Source organism: Eulemur rufifrons, chromosome 29 (assembly GCF_041146395.1).
Source record: "Eulemur rufifrons isolate Redbay chromosome 29, OSU_ERuf_1, whole genome shotgun sequence".
Classification (NCBI taxonomy): Eukaryota; Metazoa; Chordata; class Mammalia; order Primates; family Lemuridae; genus Eulemur; species Eulemur rufifrons.
In genome coordinates this window covers 80,881,066-80,904,054 of record NC_091011.1, presented here as the reverse complement: position 1 = coordinate 80,904,054, position 22,989 = coordinate 80,881,066, and the positions used below count along the sequence as shown (strand labels likewise).

The 22,989-nt window shown below is 35.1% G+C and overlaps 1 protein-coding gene across 1 annotated transcript in view; it reads left to right on the top strand.

The window, feature by feature from the left end:
• The window catches only part of COPG2 (COPI coat complex subunit gamma 2), a 138,618-nt gene that overhangs the window by 21,451 nt on the left and 94,178 nt on the right, over window positions 1–22,989 (top strand). The window contains exons 5-9 of the mRNA XM_069462366.1: window positions 1,922–2,001; window positions 15,495–15,570; window positions 17,261–17,353; window positions 18,306–18,392; window positions 19,483–19,640. Coding sequence (XP_069318467.1) covers window positions 1,922–2,001; window positions 15,495–15,570; window positions 17,261–17,353; window positions 18,306–18,392; window positions 19,483–19,640 — 494 coding nt within the window. The remainder of the gene's footprint in view (window positions 1–1,921; window positions 2,002–15,494; window positions 15,571–17,260; window positions 17,354–18,305; window positions 18,393–19,482; window positions 19,641–22,989) is intronic.

Sequence of the window (22,989 nt, the reverse complement as noted above, 5' to 3'; positions counted from 1 at the left end):
CTATTTTGTCCAAAAAAAAAGTGTGTAGAAAGACATAACAAGAATAATAGAAGACATACAAAGAGATACAAAAATATCTTCCAAAAATTAAGAAAAGCAATATTTAAAACAAAAAGTACATTGCATGGGGTTAATAGCAGATTAGAGATACAGGGGGAAAAAATCAGTGTACTTGAAGTCAGCAATAGAAACTGTCCAAAATAAAGCAAAGAGAGAAAAAAGACAGAATGGAAATGAAGAGCATCAGTAACATATGAAGTTCTTTTAGTGGTTACCCTAAAAATTGCAACATGGATTTTTGACTTATAAAAATCTAATATTCATCTTTGTTTTTTCCCTGCTCATGGGAAGTTCGAGCTTCTTAGGACACTCTTATTCCTTATATGTATATGAGTATATACACATACATATGTATATGTATACACATACACATGCCATGCGTATTTACCTACATATATTTATATAACATCTTTTCTTGGTGCATCTTTTGTTGTTCACTGCAGTTTACTCATGTCTTTACCACTTATTTTAAAACTCTTCATTCCTTGCTGTATTTCTGAGTTATCTGGATAATTTACTTTGTGCCTAAAGAAAATACCTTTTAAAATCCCATTCTTCCTAGACCTTAGAAACTGTATCCCATGCCAATAAGATCCTGGGCTTGTACTTCTGTGGTTACAAGTGTTATTTGTTTGTTTTCATTTCTGGCACCTGTGAGTTTCCCTTTATTTTGCCCTTGGCTACATATTTAAATTTTTTGTTCATATTTCATTCAACATTTCTGTGTATTTGTTTATATAGTATGTTTTAGTGGTTAAGACATGTTTGCCTACACTTTGTATTATTGTTAGTCTTTTGAATTTTCACCATTTTGGTGGATGTGAAGTGGTATCTGAAATGTGGTTTTAATTTCCATTTCCCTGATAACTAATAATGTTAAGCCCCCATTTTTTTGTGCTTTTGCTTAATTTTTTGTATCTCCAGTTTTCTTCTACTTCTCATGGTGGGTTTTTTATTGAGGGGTGGGAGTGGTTCTTCAGCCCTGAAATTTTGATTCTTATTTTCTGTTTTCTTCTCAAAGCAACTTTGTATGGCTGTGATCTGCCCCGTTCTGGCTTTCTCTTGGATTTTTTTCAGTGTTTAATCACCATGAGAATCGTTGCTCCCCTCTTTTCTTTCCTAAATGGGCCCAGTAGCCTCAAGAGTCTCTCTATAGCTTGGACTCTGGAGCTAGGTCTGATGTACTTGGGTTTCTCTTCTCATAAGATTTAGCAGGAAATAAGGCTGGACAGACTAGAGGAACCTGGTGTCTGACCACTGCCCATTTATCCTTAGTGAATAAATCAGAGGTCCAGGTGAGTAGGGCAGGGTAGGTGACACTTAGTTATTGTTAGCTTAGTGCTTTCTTTGGATCCAGGTATTCATCTAGGAATCTTGATAATTGAAAATGGAAGTTAGTTATCCAACCACAAATCATTCAGGGTTCAGGAAAATCACTGGTATGCACTGACCTGAGAGGGAAGCGCAGAATCTGTACATCTCTTCATACATATTTTTTTAAGAATTTTAAAAGTATATTTTCCAGCACAAGCCTTTTAACACTTTGAAAAACCTGTATCTTTGTACTCAAACTGTCAGAATCTAAGTTCAGATCTCTTTGTAGAAAGACCCATATAATTGAATTTTAAGTTTTTACCTGGATGTTTTCCAGTGTGTCAATGCATCAATTCTTTGTGTTTTGGAAATAGAAATATTCCAAATATTTTCTCACTCAGATATTTGTTAAAAGATTTTTTGGGTAGATGAGAATCTTTTTAAGAATATCTTTCTAAATATATCTATTAGGGGTCCTCACTTCAAGCAATTTTAAAAATCATTTCCTTTTGAATAATCTGTTGCCTTTTATAAATATTTTTTTCAGCAAACATTGAGAAGAATGTGCTACCTTACTATCAAAGAAATGGCTACTATCTCTGAGGATGTGATAATTGTCACAAGCAGGTATGTGAATGATCAAAATCTAGGATGGGATATTTATATATTTAGTAGACTATTTGTTGTTCTCTGTAAGAAAGCCAATAGGAATTTAAAAGAATATATCTTAAAACATTCTTTTCTAAAATGCAGCTGTCACCATGTGAAAACCATCCCTATCTGATAAAGCAGAGAGAGAAGTCACAAAGGATAATACTAATAAATTTTATGCTATTAAAATATTCATAAAAATGTAGAAACAAAACTAAAAAGTAAATGATACACGTACACTAAAATAAAATATTTATAACAAATATATCAAAAGGCTAGCATATATAATCTATAACGAACTCTTACATTAAAAAAAGTGATAACTCATGAAATAACCAATATAGATTATCTAAATATCTTTATTCATTTTCTCTAGTAGCTAAAAAAATGTAAATTAAAAATTCAAGAAGAAGTTATAATATCTTTACTCATCAAACTGTCAAAAAAGTACAAGAAGCAGCAGTTAGTACTTGTGAGGGAGACATATTCCTGTACACAGGAGATAGAGTAATAAATTGAGTTTTTCTAGAAAGCGGTTTGACTTCATTTGTTGAATGATTGAAAGGGTTTCTCTTTGACCTAGTAATACCATATCTATGGAACTATCCTTAGAAAATAATCGATACAACAGAGAAAGACTTATATGTGATAATGTTTGTTGCAACACTGTTTACACTAACAAAAAGGACAAAACAACGTATATGTCTAGTATTGTTAAAATTATTTAGCCCATGTTATAATCATTAGAAAGTATTTTAAATTTTTGGAAATATTTTTGAAACATGTTTAATGATATGAATAAGTCCTCATTAAAGTGCTAAATGGGAGTTGACGTCAGTCTATGTAGTCTATATAGTCTCACACTTAAAAATATTTTATGTATGTATATAAAAAACGTAGATGGAAATACACTGATACATTACCAGTAGGTTAACTCTGGGTGTTTGCGATGGTGGCTAATATTTATTTTCCTTAAACTTTTGATAATTTCCAAATGTCCTAGGATGAATTTGTATAATTTATAGTTCTAAAATATATAACAAATGTTATTTTTAAAATAGTTGCCTTCTTAATTATTAGTTATAAATCATTTAAGTGAATCTGGTTATGTATTAAATTTGTGGAGGAGGGTGCTTGCTTGTGTTTAACCAGCAGTTGTGTTGCATATAATTTCCATTAGGAAAGCTTTCAGCTGAAAATAAGAGAAAAGCAGATGTAAACAGTGACTTAAATGAGATGGGAGTTTTATTTTCCTCATATAACCATAAGTCTAGAGGCATAGAGTGGTTGGTGTTGGTTCAGTAATTCAGCAGTGTCAGGGCTAGTGTCTATTGAGTTCTTTTGGACATTCTCCATTATTGCAAAATAGATGCCTGCATTACTGGCAATGTAACACATTCACAGCAGGAGGGGTACTGGGAAGGGGGCCAGGGAGTGCCGGCACCATCTGCCTCTTTTATCAGGAATGCAATATCTTTTCCCTAGGCAATTTTTAGATTCCATTTGGCAAAACTATGTTCTGTGACTATCCTTAGGAGGCCAGGAAAGTGAATATTTAGCTTTTATAGCCCAAGTATCAGGGGCAGGCAAGGGAGAAGGGTTGAAAATGGGTGTTGGATTAGTCAGCTACCAGTGCCCGCCACAAGTAAGAAACAGAAAATCTAGTTAGGTTGCTAGATTCACTCAATATTTGAAAAATTTAAAATAAATTAGTATTGATTGAGAGTTTTTTTTATTTGTTTCTTTTAGCTGTTAATGCTTCCTTCTGAGTCTTGTCAGGGTACCTTTAATTGTGGTTTACTTCTTGTTCATTTTAGGTGATAAATAGATGTGGTAGGCAGAATAATGGCCCCTCAAAGATGTCCACATCCCAGGACCTATTAATGTGTTACATTACATGGCAAAGGGGAATTAGAGTTTCTAAACAGCAGATAGGGAGATATCCCAGATTATTCAGGTGGGCTTTAGGGACAAGGGTTCTTAAAAATGGAAGTGGGAGGCAGAAGAAGAGGGTCTGTAAAAAAATGTGATGGTGGAAGCAGGATCAGAGCGATGCAGTGTTGCTGGATTTGGAGATGGAACAAGAGAGGGCCATGAGCCAAGGAATGTGGTAACTTCTAAAAGCTGGAAAAAGCAAGGAAACAGATCCACCCCTGTAGCCTCCAGAAAGGAATGCAGCCCTGCTGATATCTTGATTTTACCCCAGTGAGACCTGTGTTGGGCTTCTAACTTCCATAACTGTAAGATAAAGAACTGAATGTTGTCTTAGCCTCTAGGTTTGTGGTATTTTGATACAGCAGCCATAGAGAAGTAGTACAGGTTTTGGTACCTGGAAGTAGGGTGCTGCTGTAACAAATACCTAAAAACGTAAAAGTAGCTTTGGAATTAGACAATGAGCACATGCTGGAAGAATTTTGAGGTATGTGTTAGAAAGAGCCTAGATTGTTGTGAACAGACCGTTAGAAATAGGGATGTTAATAATTCTACTAGACTCGAAAAGATGTGCGGAGCAGGATAGAGAAAACATTTATTGCCTTAGAGAATACTTAACATCATTGCAAACAGATGTTGGTGAAAATGTGGACATTTTCACCAGTATGACACAGTGATTTTAGCCCAGCGAGACTTATGTTGGACTTCTAATCTACAGAACTGAAAATAATAAATTGGTATTGTTTTAAGCCACTAATTGTGGTAATTTTTAAAAGCAGGAATAGAAAACTATTATAATATTTTAGATGACCATTGTATATACGTAGACAATTTGTTAGCTTGGCAAGAAACCATGGAGATTAAGAAAATCTGAAGGCAGACCCTTCACAAAAGAATATATACAAATGGCCAATAAGCACAGTTTTCTCAACATTATTAGTCATCAGAGAAATGCAAATTAAAACCTTAATGAGATATCATACCATACCCACTAAAATGGTTAAAGTAAGAAAGCCTGAGAATACCAAAATCACAAAGCCTACTCCAATACTGAGTATATGGAATAATTGAAACTCTCCTACACTGTAAATATGAAATGTAAAATGATACAACCACCTTAGAAAAGGTTTGGCAATTTCTTATAAAGTTAAACATATACCTACCCTGTGACCAGTAGTAACACTTCTAGGTATTTTTCCAAGGAAAATGAAAACATATGGCCACAAAAAAGACTGTACAGGAATTTCATAGTAGCTTTATTTGTGATAACCCTAAACTGGAAACAACCCAAATGCCCCAAATAGGAGAATGGATAAGCAAATTGTAATATATTCATGCAATTGACTACTTACTACTCAGCAATAAAAAGGGACAAATTGCTGATTCAGGCAACAACATGAATAAACTTCTAGAACATTATGTTGGGACAAAAGAAAAAAGAATATATGCTGGATGATTCTATTTATATAAACTCCAAGAACAACCAAAACTCATCTCTGGTGATGAAACCAAAAGTCTGGTGAGTTGGAAATTGATCAAAATGGGCAAGAGGGAACTTTCTGAGGTGCTTGAAATGTTCAGTATTTTGTTTTGGATGGAGGTTACAGGAGTGATCACAATTGCCAAAACTGATCTAACTGAACACTTAAGTTGTCCATTTTTTACTGCATTTAAATTACAACGTAGTTTAAAAAAACATGGAGATTTAATGAGTGGCTTAAGGATGGTCGAGTATATTGACAATCTGATGATACTGTCCTACCCATTTATAGAAGGCGAACCCACTTAGTGAAACTCTACATCAGAAGATTGCTTAGAATTCTGGAATTGAGTCCTGAGGAATGACCCACCACTCACATTAGGGAGTAGTGTGGGGAGTGCGTGTCAGTCTGTGGTCAGTTACATCTGTACTTTCAGAAAATCAAATGAACAGTTCATGGGACATGATTGAGGAAGAAATAAATGGGTTGTAGAAACTGTTATCAAGCAGGCAGTTTTGAAATCAATTATGGGGGTAATGTGTAGATTTGGATAGAGGGAGGAAAATACTTTGAGGTTCCTGAGGGGACTAAGTAGCTAAGTTCATTCACTTACTTGGTAAGAAATATACAAGCCTAAAACAGCTTTCCCATTTGTGTGGTGCAGCTGTGCCTGAATGATTACTTCAGAGGGGTTACTTCCAGGACTTGGTTTAGCACAAGAAAGGAAATGAGATCATGTTATGTATAATACTGATATAATCTGACTTAGCCACCTCTGTTGTGAAACTCCTTTCTCAAAGATCTCCAGTAACCTCTTAATTACAAAATCCAAATTTTCTGTCTACATTTTATTTGACCTGTCTCCCAGTTTTGACGTGGTTAAATACTCCCTGGAGTTCTACCATCTTTGGCTTTCAAAAACCATAGTCCTGAATTTCTTCTCATCTCTATTTCCTCTATTTTATTCTTCTTCTGAAGTAGCTGCTTTTCTTTTGCCTGTCCTCGAAATATTGGTATTCCCTGGGGTTCATATCAATGTTGTTGTTATTCCCCAAACTCATCATGCTATTTGATACCCTGTATCTTTGCACATGTAGACAGACCCTGTGCCTGGAATTATTCTATTTCCTTTTCTGTATAGCTCAAATACATATCATTAAAGACACTGACTTCCCTGTTCTTGACAGATTAGTCATTGTCTCCTCTATTGTTCCTATAGCAGTTTATTTTTACCTCTGTTTTAGTATTTAATACATTGTACTGTAGTTATTTGTTTGTACATTTTTCTGCCCTCTGGACTATTAGCTCCTTGAGAACAAGAACCACGTCTTATATAACTTTGTATCATCAATACCTGGGGAAGTGCCTTGTGCATATCAGTCATGCAGTAAAAGTTTGTTGCATGAGTTAAACAAGGGATAATCCATTTTCTCTCTTAAAGAATCCCTATTCAATAAATGGTGTTGGGAAAACTGGATAGCCACATGTAGAAGACTGAAAGCAGATCCATGCCTCTTACCAATCACAAAAATTAATTCATGATGGATAACAAACTTAAACCTAACACATGAAACTGTAAGAATTCTAGAAGAAAATATTGGGAAAACTCTTATGGATATCGACCTAGGCAAAGAATTTATGAAGAAGACCCCAAAAGCAATCGCTGCAACAACAAAAATAAATAAATGGGACCTGATTGAATTAAAAAGCTTCTGCACAGCCAAGGAAACCATCATGAGAGCAAACAGACAACCTACAGACTGGGAGAAAATATTCGCATGCTGCACATCCGATAAAGGGTTGATAACTAGAATCTATATAGAACTCAAGAAAATCAGCAAGAAAAAATCAAAAAACCTCATTAAAAAGTGGGCAAAAGACATGAACAGAAACTTTTGAAAAGAAGACAGACTAATGGCCAACAAACATATGAAAAAATGCTCGACATCTCTAATCATCAGGGAAATGTAAATCAAAACCACAATGAAATATCACTTAACTCCAGTGAGGATGGCTTTTATCAAAAAGTCCCAAAACAATAAATGTTGGCATGGATGTGGAGAGATAGGAACACTCATACACTGCTGGTGGGACTACAAACTAGTACAACCTCTGTGTAAAGTAATATGGAGGTATCTCAAAGAGCTAAAAGTAGAACTACCATTCGATCCAGCAATCCCATTACTGGGCATCTACCCAAGGAAAAAAAGACATTCTATCAAAGGCATCTGCATTGGAACGTTTATAGCAGCACAATTCACAATTGCAAAGATGTGGAAACAACCCAAGTGCCCACTAATCCATGAGTACATTAATAAAATGTGGTATATGTATACCATGGAGTACTACTCAGCCATAACAAAGTGGCAATCTAGTATCTTTTATAACCACCTGGATGGACTGGAGACTATTCATCTAAGTGAAGTATAGTAAGAATAGAAAAACAGACACCACATGTACTCAGTACTAAATTGGAGCTATCAGTCAACACTTATGTGCACATATGGAAGTAAAACTCAACGGAAATCAAGTAGGTGGGAGGGGGAGAAGGGGTGGATAAATTCACACCTAATGCGTATGACACACACTATCTGGGTGAAGAGCACACATTTAACTTTGACTCAAACTGTACTAAAGCAAATTATGTAACCAAAACGTGTGTACCTCTGTAATATTCTGAAATTTTAAAAAAAAAACACAGGACACTAAGATCATCAAAATAGGTTTATTTACAAAGATATATTCTCTAGGAAAAAAATACAAATCTTCCTAAATACCAATAATTAAGATATAAGGGCAAACAATGCACATTTCTTAGAGACAGAAGCATAACAAGTATACAGAATACATATAATATGGATCTGTAGTCCCCAATCCCAGGCTGCAAACTGGTACCGGTCCACAGCTTGTTAGGGACCAGGCTTCAGAGATCTCCTGCTCCACTCCCGGTCCACGGAAAAATTGAAAGTTGTCTTCCATGGACTTAGGAATGCACCTCCCCCACACCCCGCACAGCAAGAGGTGAGTAGGGCAAGTGACGGAAGCTTCATCTGTATTTACAGCTGCTCCCCATCGCTCACATCACCTCCTGAGCTCTGCTCCCCCACTGCCCATGGAAAAATTATCTTCCATGAAACTGGTTCCCTGGTGCCAAAAAAGTTGGAGACCGCTGATATAGATGATTATAGTACAGCTGAAATCAAATGTATAAGTTATAATGGTAAATGTGAATGGGTTAAATTCATATATTATTATAAAAGAAAAAATTTCCATTTGGCTCACAAAACTCAGTAATACTTTATGCAAGAGAAACACTTATAGTGATTCAGAAAGGCAAAAAATGAAAGGATAAACAAAAATATAATAGGAAAAGTGGAAACAAAAATAAAGTAGATGCTGCACAAAGTAGAACTCAAGGCTGAAAGCATTGAACATGACAAAGAAGGACACTTTGTAATGAATAAAGCCATAATCCAAAATAAAAATATAATACTTATAATTATGGAAGAAATAACACAACCTTTATGAAACAAAAACCATGAGAGATGCAAAGAGATACAGATACTAACACGTGAACAATAGATTATTGTTACTAACTCACTTTATTAACTCACTTTCAATACAAGAGAGATCAAGTAGACAAAAAGTAAGTAGGAGATATAGACAATCAAAACAACGTATCAGTAGGGTAGACCTTTTGTATATATATTAGATGCTTCACCCTGATAATCCAGAAGATACATTCTTCTGAAGTGCCCTGAGAACATTCAGAAAAATTTATTATTAGGTGACAAAACATCAATAACTTCCATAAAGTAGAAATATTGCAAACAACATTTTGGAGCACAATACAACAAAAGTGGAATTTATTAACAAAAACAAAAGGGCCGTTCATCGGGAGACTTTAAAATCTCCTTTTAAATAATTCCTAAGTGAAAGAGGAAATGCAAACTAGTCTGAAATATTTACTGCCTTTTTCAGAAAAAGTGTGTCAACCCTGTGTATTCGTTTTCTAATGCTGCTTTAATGAGTTACCACAAAGTTGGTAACATAAACAACCAACCTGGTGACTTAAAACAACACAGACTATTCTTTTATAGTTCTTGAGGCTAGTTCTAGAGGCTAGTTTTACTGGACTAAAGTCAGAGGTTTGGGCAGAGCTGATTCCTTCTTAGGAGCTCTGGGGGAGTATCTGTTTTCTTGCCATTAGCTTCTGGAGACTGCCTGCCTGTCTAGAATCCTAACTTCTTCTTTCCATCATTACAGCCTCTTGCCTCATGTCATATCTCCTACTTCCTGTGTCAAATCATCCTCAGCTTTGCTCTTATAAAGACACTTGTGATTACATTTCGGGTCCACTCAATCTAGTATAACCTCTCTGTCTCAGTCTTTAATTTAATCACATCTGCAAAGTACCTTTTGCCACATAAGGTAAATTTACAAGTTCCAGGGAGTGGGACCTTGATGTCTTTGGTAGCTATTATTTAGCTTACTACAATCCTCCCTCTGGTCCCCAGAGGTTTACATCCATCCTATATGCAAAATACATTCACTGTATTATAATGTCTTCCAAAGTCTAAACCTATTACATCTGCTCAAGTCCAAAATCTCATTAAATGTCAGAGCTCAAAAGTCCCAAATCTCTTCTTCTAAATCATGTAAATCTGTGATAGGTGAGTTTCTGGATATGATTCATCCTGGAGCAGAATTCCTCTTCATCTATGGACCTGTGAAATTAGAAAACAAGTTATAAACTCCCAAAATACAGTGGAGATACAGTCATAGAATAACAATTATATACATTTCCATTCCAAAAGGGAGAAAAATTTGGAAGGAAAGAAAGGAATCACCAATATCAAACAGTTTTAAAATCTAATCAGGCAAACTCCTTTAGGTTTAAAGGTTTGGAAATAATCCTCAGTGACTATGAGCTCTACTCTGTGGTCCAGAGGCTTGTGCATGTATCGTGCATGGCTGCTTTTATGCTACAGCAGCAAAATTGAGTAGTTGTGAGGAGGTCATATAACCTATAAAGCCTAAAATATTTACTAGATTGTCCCCTATCAGAATATATGCTTGCTGAGGGCAAGAATCTTTGTCTCTTTTGCTTACTGAAGTATCCTAAGTGTCTGGAATAGTGCCTGACATATGATAGACTATTCATTGAAATGTAGAACAAAAAGAAAAAGATTAAAGCAATTTAATAGTGGTGAGAGGACAAACCTTTCAACACTGAAGTAGAAACCCAATTTATAGATAAATAAAACATTCAAAGATGAAAAGAGAAGAAAATTTTTCTGACATATGAAGAAAGAAATCCACATGTTATAATAGCTTACAATATTATAACAAAAACTGTAACAGAATGACCAACACCAAGATGCATCTTGGTTAATTTGTGTGTACTATGGAGAGAAACAAAGAATTCTTTTTTTTTTTTTTTCTTTTTATTTCAGGATATTATGGGGGTATAAACATTTTGGTTACATGTTATGACTTTGCCTCACCCAAGCCAGGGTTAGAGGCATGCCCTTCCCCCATACAGTGCTCACTGCATCCATTAGTTGTGAGTTCACCCACCCCCATCCCCCAACCCCCAATGAATATTACTACCATGTGAGCACCATAATGTTGATGAGTTAGTGCCAGTTTGATGGTGAGTACATGTGACGCTCATTCTTCCATTCTTGGGATACCTCACTTCGGAGGATGGGCTCAAGCTCTATCCGGGATAATATAAGAGGTGCTAGATCACCATTGTTTTTTGTAATTGAGTAGTATTCCATAGTATACATATACCATATTTTATTAATCCACTCATGGATTGAAGGGCACTTGGGTTGTTTCCACATCCTTGCAATAGTGAATTGTGCTGCTATAAACATTCGAGTGTAGATGTCTTTATTATAGAATGCCTTTTGTTCCTTTGGGTAGATGCCTAGTAGTGCTATTGCTGGATCAAATGGTATTTCTATTTTTAATTCTTTGAGGTATCTCCAAATTATTTTCCACAGAGGTTGTACTAATTTGCAGTCCCACCAGCAGTGTAAGAGTGTTCCTATCTCTCTATATCCTCACCAGCAGAAACAGCTAGTTATTTAAAAGTGAGAAAAACTAAGTCTGGCTTCAGCTATTCATGGCAACTTTCAGTGTCAGAAAAGAATGGGGGTAGTGTCTGCAAAGTTTTAAGAAAAAGAGCATGAGATCCAAGAATAGGATAGCTAAGCAGGTGGTCAGTCATTCAAGTACAAGGACAATAAGCAGACTTTCAGACTTAAAAGAATTCAGGGACCATAACACCTATGAACTTTTCTTGAAAAATGAAATTAAAAAGTCAAGTTATAGTAATCCAGAAGTTAATTCTGTGATAGAGAGGTTATGGGAAATGAGTTAGCAGTGAGCATTGAACTTATTTAATCATAGAAGTAAGGTTAAACCACTGTAGGAAGTATGATTAAAGATAGACTATAAATGTTATAATATATGATAATGCAAACAGAATCATACTAATAAAAATTGAGAGAGACGGGGCAGATGAAAGAGGAGAAAGTTTATATGCCTAAATTTTCTTAGCTTTCATAGCTCAACTATTTTATCTAAAGTTTTTATGGCAGCCACAAAAAGAACTAACTCTTCCATATTTCAGAAAGAAAATACATACACTTAGCAAAACAAAACACAGCTCCTATAGCTGTATTGTCCAATAAGATAGCTATTAGCTATATATGGCTAGTTAAATTATAATGAACATTAATTAAAATTAAGTAGAATTATTAATAAAAATCAGTTCATTAGTGATGCTAGCTACAATTCGGGTGCTCAGTTGCCACATGAAGCTTGTGGCTACTGGATTGAATGATGTAAAACATTTCCATCATTGCAGAAAACTTTATTGGACAGCACTGCCACATAAGAAACAAAGGAATGGAGATATAACACAAAACAAATTGACAGAATTAACACAAAACATTGCCCATTTAAAAGAAATACAGGCCACATGTGGTGGCTCATGCCTGTGATCCTAGCACTCTTGGAGGCTGAGGCAGGAGGATTGCTTGAGGTCAGAAATTTGAGACCAGCCTGAGAAAGAGTGAGACCCCGTCTCTACAGAAAAGTACAAAAATTAGCCAGGTGTGGTGGCACATGCCTGTAATCTTAGCTAATTGGGAGGCTGAGGCAGGAGGATCTTTTGAGCGCAGGTGTTTGAGGTTGCAGTGAACTATGATGATGCCACTGCACTCTAGCTGGGGTGACAGAACAAGACTCTATCTCAAAAAAATATATAATAATAATAAAAATAAAACAAAGTTTGAAATTATCCTTGTTTGCAGAAGATACAATCTTATATCTAGGGAAACCTAAAGACTCCACAAAAAAAAAAACTATTAAAACTGATAAATTCAGTAAAGTTGCAGGATACAAAATCAACATACAAAAATCAATAGCATTTCTATATGCCAACAGTAAACAATCTGAAAAAGAAATCAAGAAAGTAATCCCATTTATGAGAGCTACAAGTAAAATGAAATATTTAGGGATAAACTTAACCAAAGAAATTTAAGATCTCTATAATTAAAACTATAAAACATTGATGAAAGAAATAGAACAGGACATAAAAAATGGAAAGATATTCCATGCCCATGGATTGGAAGAATCAATATTGTTAAAATGTCCATGCTTCAAAGCAATCTACAGATCCTCATCAAAATACCAATGGCATTCTTCACAGAAATAGAAAAAAATAATCCTAAAATTTGTATGGAACCCCAAAAGACCCAGAATAGCCAAAGCCATCCTGAGCAAATGGAGCAAAACTGGAGGAGTCACATTACCTGACTTCAGATTATACTACAGAGCTGTAGTAACTAAAACAGCATGGTACTGGCATAAAAACAGACATATAGAGCAATGGAATAGAATGGAGAACCCAGAAATAAATCCACACATCTGTAGTGAACTTATCTTTGACAAAGGTACCAAGAACGTTCAGTGGGGAAAAAACAGTCTTTTCAATAAATGGTGCTGGGAAAACTGGACATCCATATGCAGAAGAATCAAACCAGATCCTTATCTCTTGCCATATACAAAATTCAAATCAAAATGGATTAAAGACTTAAATCTAAGACCTGAAACTACTAAAAGAAAACATTGGGAAAATGCTTCAAGACACTGGTGTGGGCAAGGAGTTCTTGAGTAATACCCCCAAAGCGTAGTCAACCAAAGCAAAATTGGACAAATAGGATGGTGTCAAGCTGAAAAGCTTCTACACAACAAAGGAAACAACTGAGTGAAGAGACAACCCACAGAATGGGAGAAAGTATTTGTAAACTACCCATCTGACAAGGTATTAATAACAAGAATATATAAGGAGCTCCAACAACTCAACAGGAAAAAAAATCAAATAATCCAATTACAATATGGTCAAAGGATCTGAATAGACATTTCTCAAGAGAAGACATACAAGTGGCCAAGAGGTATGTGAAAAAGTGCTCAACATCATTAGTCATCAGAGAAATGCAACTACAATGAGATATCATCTCATCCCAGTTAAAGAACAAATAATACCTAGATATATCAAATATAATTTGATTATATTTTTAATGAAAATATAGTCTCTACTATTATATATAATCTTTCTGGAATTAAGGGGTTTTCAGGGACTGAATGTTGAATACTTTGTAAGTGTTCCATGAATGCTTGTAAAGGTGACTTTTCTATTATAAAGATGTAGTTTTCTTAAGTATTAATTAATCTTTATAAAGTATATTATTCATATCCTTTATACTCAGGTTTTTCCTTCTTTTTATAACATGGGCTGATACTATTTGTTTCTATTTGCATTTTTTGTGATTTTTGGCTTATGTACTTTGATACTATATTAATAATTCAGGACAGTTAATCCTCATTTTGCATATTTATAAAGTACTTATATATGAATTTAGTATATAAAAGATGACATTTCCATTCAGTATAAAAATCTGGGTATATAAAAAGGTGACATTTTTCAATCAATGCAAAAATTTAAAAAGAACCATTAACTTAGGATAATGGCTACCATCTGGGAAAAAAACAGTAATATGGATTCCTGCCAAACTAGTTTCACTAAAATTAACTGAATATTTTACTGGGAGACTGTTGGGGAATATCTATTTCCCCAACATTCTTTTATGCAGCAATTTTAGCACTCATTAATGATGCATGTCTGAATTTATTAGTGAATATTTTGAAATGTATTGTCACATTTGAATGAATGAATTACTTTTATAATTGGAAAAAGAAAGCAGTTGAAGGGCTATCATTTATTCACAACTTTTTCCTCTTGGTTTCCTAAGGGAGTGAGTCAGAGTTTCAGACCATTTTGGATTATCTGAGAGGAGATGAGGAAGGGGAGAGATTGATAGTCAGTTTGGGGGCAATATAAATGCACGGAGAACAAGAGAAAGGAGAGTAAAAGGCTAAAAACTTCTTTAAAGTATGAAATTTTGTAGCTCAGCCCACACTCCTCTAATTGTTTTTGAAGCTTAGCACAAAGGTGTGAAGCCATTGATGGTTGTCATTTTGGAAAGCTATGCCTGAAAGAGAGATAACTCATGAGTTAATCATTTTTGTTAATTTCCTTTAAAAGTTATGTCTAGTCTGATGGGTTTTTAGGATTTGGGGGGTTGTCAGCCTAGGGCTTTCTATACCATTGTCCCTGTTTTATTTTTATTTTTATTTTTATTTTTTTTCAAGTTCCCAGATGCCATTAAGACCAATTATCAGTATCTAGAATTGTGGGGTTTTAAAAATGATTATTCTCTCTCTTCCTACTAAGATGTAAGTTCCATGAAAGCAAAGGACTTTGTTTTGCTCATCACTCACTGTATTCTTAAGATTTAGGACAGTCTTCCCCCCAATAGTTTTACCATGTATACGAAGAATATGCTCTGTTAATATTTGTTGAACTAGTAGCTGCATTAAGATAATTATGAGGACAGTTGGAAATTAGCTTGGGGTGAACTCCACAGGAAAGAAGGTTCTAATTGCTCTCATGTTAACTAATTTGACTTTTCTTAGTCTGACAAAGGACATGACTGGAAAGGAAGATGTGTACCGAGGCCCGGCCATCAGGGCTCTCTGCAGAATAACTGATGTAAGTTCTTTGTTTTACTGCATTATCAAAGAGAACACTATGTTTATCTGCAGGTGGCTGCGTAGATTTAGTAGGATTTCCTAGTCTGATTTCATGAATCTTCAGCATAAGAGAAACATGACCACCAGAAAGACTTTTGTGACTCCAAGCTTTTTTTTTCCTTCAGATTTTTTTCCTTTCATTTATTTATATTAGTCCATTTTGTCTCTATATTTGCCCTCATGAACTGTTATTATAGTCAGGGCACATTAATTGCAGGAAACAAAAACCCATTTAAATTTATTTTAATAATAATAATAATAAAAACTTTATTATAGGATATAGAGCTCTCAGAATTTGAGATAAAGCTTACAACCAGACATCAGAGCAAGAAATAGGGCAAGTCTAAGGAACTCAGCAGCAAGATTTCTAAGATATTTACTGTGGTGATCCATTATGTACCAGATTCAGGCCTGCCCTTTCAGATATCTAAGAGGGAAAATCTGATTAGCCACCAGTAAGTCATTAGCTTATATCTATCTACCTGGGTCCAAGTCAGGTGCTTAACTGTGATCCAGTCCATTATATCTGGAGGGATGAGTTTATATATATATATATATATATATATATATATATCTCATACACACTATGTTAGGCTGTCTCTTTCTGGGAACTTTGAGTAGGGCAGGTTAAAATGAAGAGCAGGCCAGGTATTGCTAAGCAAATTGATTAACAGGCCAGGCAGGGTGGCACATGCCTGTAGTCCCAACTACTCAGGAGCCCAGCAGTTTAACTACAGCCTGGGCAACATAGCAAGACCCTGTCTCTAAAATAATAATATTAACATTAATAATGGTAATTAATAGATATATATTCATGCTTGAATATATTTTATGTGTATATTTGCAACCTTCTCAAGTTTTAAAGGTTGAGCAGGATCAAATTGTAAATCTGGTAAATCTAGGTTCTAGAAGGAGTAATAGAAATGGTTTAATATTTTTTGCTGCCTTTCTGTTTTGTTGTGGTTGTTTTTGTTTTGAGTATTGAATTGGTAGCATAATACTTAACCGTGCCAGTGCTAGCAGTAAAACTTTCTTTTCGTCTGAATATTGATCTCAGTCTGTTTACTCATATTTATCTGCCACAACCTTGCCAATGCGCTAAGCTTTTTCCCAGTTAAAATTGAAATGAGCTTTATTTCCAGAGGACTTCATGTCAAGGGCTCACTATAGTAGTATATTACACATTTAATTTCTTATGTACCAAAGATAATCAGTGATTACATTTGATTTATAGGATGTTTCAGGATCCGTGTATAATGCATGCCCTTCACATGGAGGTATATCTTCAGGACTTTGAAAGCAGCCTCCATCCCATATAGAAATCTCTTTTTATTATAACATCCCTGATAACTTCAGCCTCTTCTTGTATATTTTTTTCAAACTGGGATTCTCCACTTGAGACATTTATGTCATTGTTGAACAGTCATCCTAACATACAATCTTAAATGTTCTTTCTTGAAGCTTCCACTCAGTTGTTTCAGTTCTGCCCTGTGGGATATTATTACTGCATTATATGGTAATCCTTTTAGTGCGTTCTCAATGTTTGCATAGAAACAAATATATGACTGATTTTTATGAATTATTTTGAAGTAGTAGTTTTGCAAGAAAATATTTTGCTTCAACAGCTTTTTCTTTTTGAATGTTACTAGGGAACAATGTTGCAAGCCATTGAAAGATACATGAAACAAGCCATTGTGGATAAAGTCTCCAGTGTATCCAGTTCCGCACTGGTATCTTCCTTAGTAAGTGAGCAAGCACCTGCCTAGTTCTTATGCTGGTACGGTTTCTAGTTGCAAAAACAAAGTATCACTATGATTCTCTTACAAATGAAACAGTTAAAAATAAGTATACATCTCTATTACTTTATACAAATGTGTTTTATCTAGAGGAGCATTGAGCAATTAAAATGGGCAGTTAAAAACAAAATTTTCATATGTTTAAAAGGTTTGGGGAATCCAAAAGTTATATTGTACACATAATAAAGATGAGGGTAAGGTTAAGGTAAGGACAAGGACGAAACTGAGGGTTGTTCTCTTTAATTTAAAATCTTCCTTTATAACCTGCACTTCTACCTCTTGTCTCTTTGTCCTGTGCTTTCCTTGGTGCCCTGTGTCCGTATGTGTCCTTTAATCCAGAGTCTCCTGTCCCACTTCTGAATTTTGTCCCAGCAATTGGTCTTTGTTTTAGTAATGCTTTTCTTTGTTTTTCATCAAAACAAAGTTTATTCACTAAAACCTTTATTCATTGCATTTGATTGGAATCAGTTACTAGTGTGTACATGCATTAAGGAATCTAAATCACAAGAGTTTCTGATTCTTAAATATAATTGTTTACAGCAGGGGTTATACTAGTATTCTGCCTCTTTCTTCCAGGGGAGTTTCCTGGGAGTAAAACTTAATAATGTTAACATTTGAACACCATTCTATTGAATATCCATTCCCTCCCTCTTCTTCCCCTTTCCATTACTTCCTTTTATGTACCTCTCTGAACTCACCTTTGCAAAGAGGTATTGGAGAAAATGCTTCTGGTTTATCAGTTGCCCCAGGAGTAGAGATGTGAAATAAACTGCAAAGCTACAAAGTTTTCTTTCTTTGGGGAAATATCTGTCAGTGATTTTCCGGAAAACTAACTCATGTTTCTAAACTTCCAGTGACCATGCATTGTCTACTCTCATTTTTTTTTTTCTCTATTTAGCACATGATGAAGATAAGCTATGATACGGTTAAGCACTGGATTAATGAAGCCCAAGAAGCTGCATCAAGTGATAATATTATGGTTCAGGTACTGTCATTGAAACACATTAGTTTGTGTCTTGGGATCAGCTTTCTTTAAGCCAGTATTTTAGGGGCAGTATATTGATTCCCCATATAAGCACTAACTAAGGGCAAATTCTTTGGCATATTAAGCAGCCTACTAGTGCATATGCTCAAGTAGAAATCTCACTAATCACGATTACTGCCATAGGCTCTTCAAGTGTTTGGTAGAAGCTGGATGACCTCCTGAAGAATATTCAGAAAAGATTCTTATATTCAGTAGTAGATTGAGATGCTCATTCTAAAGGTCCTTCACAGTGCATTGCAGTCTTTTATGTGAAAAATAATTTGTGCAAAAAGATGTTCAATTCCAAGTTTCACAAGCCTCGGTTATAGATGTTATAAAAATTATAAGGAATAGTTTTTATTTGTGAAACTTTGAAACCATTTTGTCAAAAAAGCTTTCCTTTTGGTATTTGTTAGGCTATTCTTCATAAAGAGGAACAGGATTAAATTCTTAACTGGCAATTTTATGTAAAGTATGCCATTGTATTTGAGAGGGTATTTATTTATGCCCTTTCATTGTTTACAACTCTCATGTTAGCACATTCAGTTCTGAGGCAACTGAGTAGTAATTTTTTCCCTTAGGAAACACTCTTACTCTCCTAATTCTGATCAATGTGTTTTTATATGAGGTGTCATGATAAAGGCATTCCTTTAGCCTACTTTAGGAGATTAATCCGTTAACCACCAAGGTGGCCACAGATGATTTAAAGCCACCAAGAGAGACGTATAACACTGGTAAAGACTTGGAACTGAAAGCCTTTGTACTGAGGATGTGTGAGTCAATGTTGAATCTGCTGGAGCCATCTTCAGATTGTATGTTACCTTCTTCATACTTGTCCAGTCTGAATTTGCCACTTGTGGGGATATATTAGAAACCCCCATCCTTTTAGTCTTTATGGTATTTAATTCAATGTGAAAAGGTATTCTATTTGTGTGCATTTGACTTGGGTATCTTTTTATAAAAATACTCAATTTAGTTCCATGTGATTCTATTTTTGTATGTTCTATCTTCTTTCTAATATGTGTGATCCATTCTTTTTCTTGTTCTTTAGTACCATGCATTGGGGGTCCTGTATCACCTTAGAAAGAATGATCGTCTTGCTGTTTCCAAGATGTTGAATAAGTTTGCTAAATCTGGTCTCAAATCACAGTTTGCTTACTGCATGCTAATCCGAATTGCTAGTCGCTTACTAAAAGAAACTGAAGATGGGTAAGTATTTTCACTTAAACTTGAGTCATTCTCCATTGCAAGTTAATATACCTCAGTGTTTATTTCCTTTATGAATATTTTCTGGGCAGCACTGACTTTAAAGATGAGTCTGATGTTTTACAAATTTAAAAAAATCATGGATTCCAAGTAATACTTTTTTCTACCTTAATGTATGCTCTTATATATATATACTTACTAGATTATGATTGTTAATTACACATTAAAAAACTGATATTGAACAAAAAGTATTCATAGGTCATAGGATATACAGATAATATGAAAGCTGGAAGGGACATTAAGAATCTAGTCTATCCCTTTAATTTTTATAAAAGAGAATGTTGAAGTTCTGCATTTAATGATTTACCCAAGATCATCCCGAGAGTCTGAGGCATATATGACCTTACTAAGTATGCCTTAGCAGTATTGTAAAGTATTTTAAAATTCCCACTAAAAGTAACAATAGATTGTGGTGCTTATACTATATTTAGGCATAAAGTATATGACAATAGTAGATAACGGGCATGAGGGAGAAAAATAGAATTATATATTTGTAAGGTTTTTTATATTGCTTATGAAGTAATATATTATTTGATGGTATACTGTAATAAGATTGAATATTGTAAGCTCTTTAGGATGAATATTATAACCACTAAAAAAAAAACCTAAGAGATATAGATCTTAAATGTCAACACTGGGGGATAGAATGGAATATTTAAAAATATTCAATTATGCTTTCTGCTTCCAATAATGGTAGTGCAGTACACAAATAATGATTATATCATTAATACAAAAATAAGCATCCCTAAAGAAAACCCACAACTATTTGAAAGTACTAGTGAGTGGTGAAAAGTAGGCAAAAACTGGAGGGAAGATGATACCTGAAAGACAAAAGCTGTGCTGGGTGAAATTTGAGTATTTCTGGCTATTCTCCTGTGGGCATTTCACAATTCCTGGGTGTGGCAGAAAGCCACAATATTTACTGGACAGAAGGATCCGGAGCACAGTAAACTTAGGGTGAAAATCCTGGAAAGGAGGGAGCCACAAAAGAGGTAAGTCTTAAAATCAATTTTAAACTCTGCAAAAATCATTGACTTGCCACTGAACCATACATATACAGGAGAAGACTCTAGGAAACTGCCAAAAATCAGTAGTTGTAAGCTGAAGGAACTGAATGGAGAATTCACCTTTCACCTGTAAGTCACTGTGGGGGAGACAAAGTTTGTAGATTGATCCCAGCCAAGCTGCCTGCTGAAGAAACAGTTACCCTAAATTCTACAGTCTTTTAAATATATAGTTCACAATGTTTAGCATATAGTAAAAAATTGCTTAGAAGTACAAAGAATTTAGAAAGTGTGACCAGTAGTAAAGAGAAAAAGCAATCCATGATGTGATCCAGGCATTGGAATTAGCAGACAGTCTTTAAAGCATCTATTATAAATCTATCCAAGACTTTAATGGAAAAAATAGCTATGAATGAACAGGGGAAATGTTAATATAAAAAAGAGCTAAATAGAAATTCTATAGCTTAAAAGTACAGTATCATTCGGGATTCAACCAGAGAAGCAGAACCCAGAGGACATCAGTATGTAGAGATTCAAGGAATTGGTGTATGCAGTTTGGGGTCTAGCTAAGCAAGTCCAGCATCCATAGGGCAGGCTGTTAAGAAAGGAAGATCACAGACAGGCTAGAACTCGTGCACAGGCCAGAGCTGCTGTCCATAGGTGTAATTTGTCATCTCACATTTAACTGTAAGCAGCATGATGAAACCAGGTCACACCTTCACCTTTGGAAACGTCCTCAAATAAATATCCAACTTCATCGTTTACAAGTTCTGCTTTAGAAGTAACTGCAGGACACAAAGTCACTAAGCTCTCTGCCAATACATAACAAAGATCCACTTTTCTCCAGTTTACAATAACATGTATCTCACTTCCCAGCCCTCTCTGCGGTGTCCTCCAAGTCAAGATTTCTACAGGTAGTTTGTGAGCCCTGACCAGCAGTGTCCTGAAAGACCAGATTTCTAGTAATATTCTGTTCAAAGCAATTTAGGTTTTGTTCATCATGTTCCTCAGAATTCTTCCAGCTTCCACTCAGTGCCTGATTACAAAGGCAATTCTACAATTTTAGGTATTTGTTACAGTAGCACTTGACTTAAAATACCAAAATCTGTGTTGTGTTTTTATTGCTGCCATAACAAATTACCATAAATGTAACGACTCATAACAATATCCATTTATTATCTCATAGATATGTAGGTTAGAAGTCCAACACAGGTCTCATGGGGCTAAAGTGAAAGTGTTTGCACAATAGTGGTGTTATTGCTTACTGAGGTTTTTGGAAAGAATCCACTTCCAATCTCATTTAAATTGTTGGCCAAACTCCTTTTTTTGTGGTTATAGGTTTTAGGCTCCTGCTGGCTTTTAGCCAGGGGTTTGCCTGTGCCTCTAGAGGCTGCTTGCATTCCTTCTCATACTTTCAATGAGCAGCTAAAGACCTCTCTTCCGTCCCTTGCATGTTGACGCGTGCATTTCAGAGCCAGGAATGGTGTGTTGAGTTTGCATTTTGAATCTCTCTGGCTTGCCCTGCTGCCAGATTTCTTCTGCCTCCTCTTTCACTACATCTCTAAGTGCTCATGTGATTAGATTGTACCCACCTAGATAATCCAGGTGCATAACCTTAATTATATCTGCAAAGTTTCTTTGTCATGTTATAATGTAGCATATCCACCAGTTTCAGGGATGAAGGCCTGGACATCTTTGAGGGGGCCATTCTGCCTCTACAAGTACAATAACTGAAATGGATAATTTGGTGGATGAACTTAACAGCAGATTAGAGATGGCAGTTGAAAGAGAGAAAGAGTTAGAATTAGTTAATCTGAAGATAGAGCAATAGAAAGTCACTAATTTGAAGAACAGAGGGGAAACAAATTAAAGAACATAAAGAAAGCCTCAGAGAACTGTGGGATAATATCAAGTGGCCTAACATATATGTAATTTGAATCCAGAAGGAAAGGTGAGAGAATGGAGCAAAAAAAAAGTTATGTGAAGAAATAATGACCAAATATTTCCCAGTAGTGGTTTATTCTATGAGTACAAGGTTCATCTAACAGTCAAAAATTAACATAATATATCTCATTTAAAAAATAAAGGGGAAGAATCATAATATCTTAATGGGTACCAAAAAAAAGCAGTTGATAGCATTTAATGGCAATTCATGATTAAAAATCTCTGCAAACCAGGACTAGAAGAGAACATCGTTATTCTGATAACAGTGTAAAAAAATCTCCAGTAAACTTTATGCTTATTGGTGAACTATTAAAGGCTTTCTCCTTGCGGTTGTAAATGAGAGA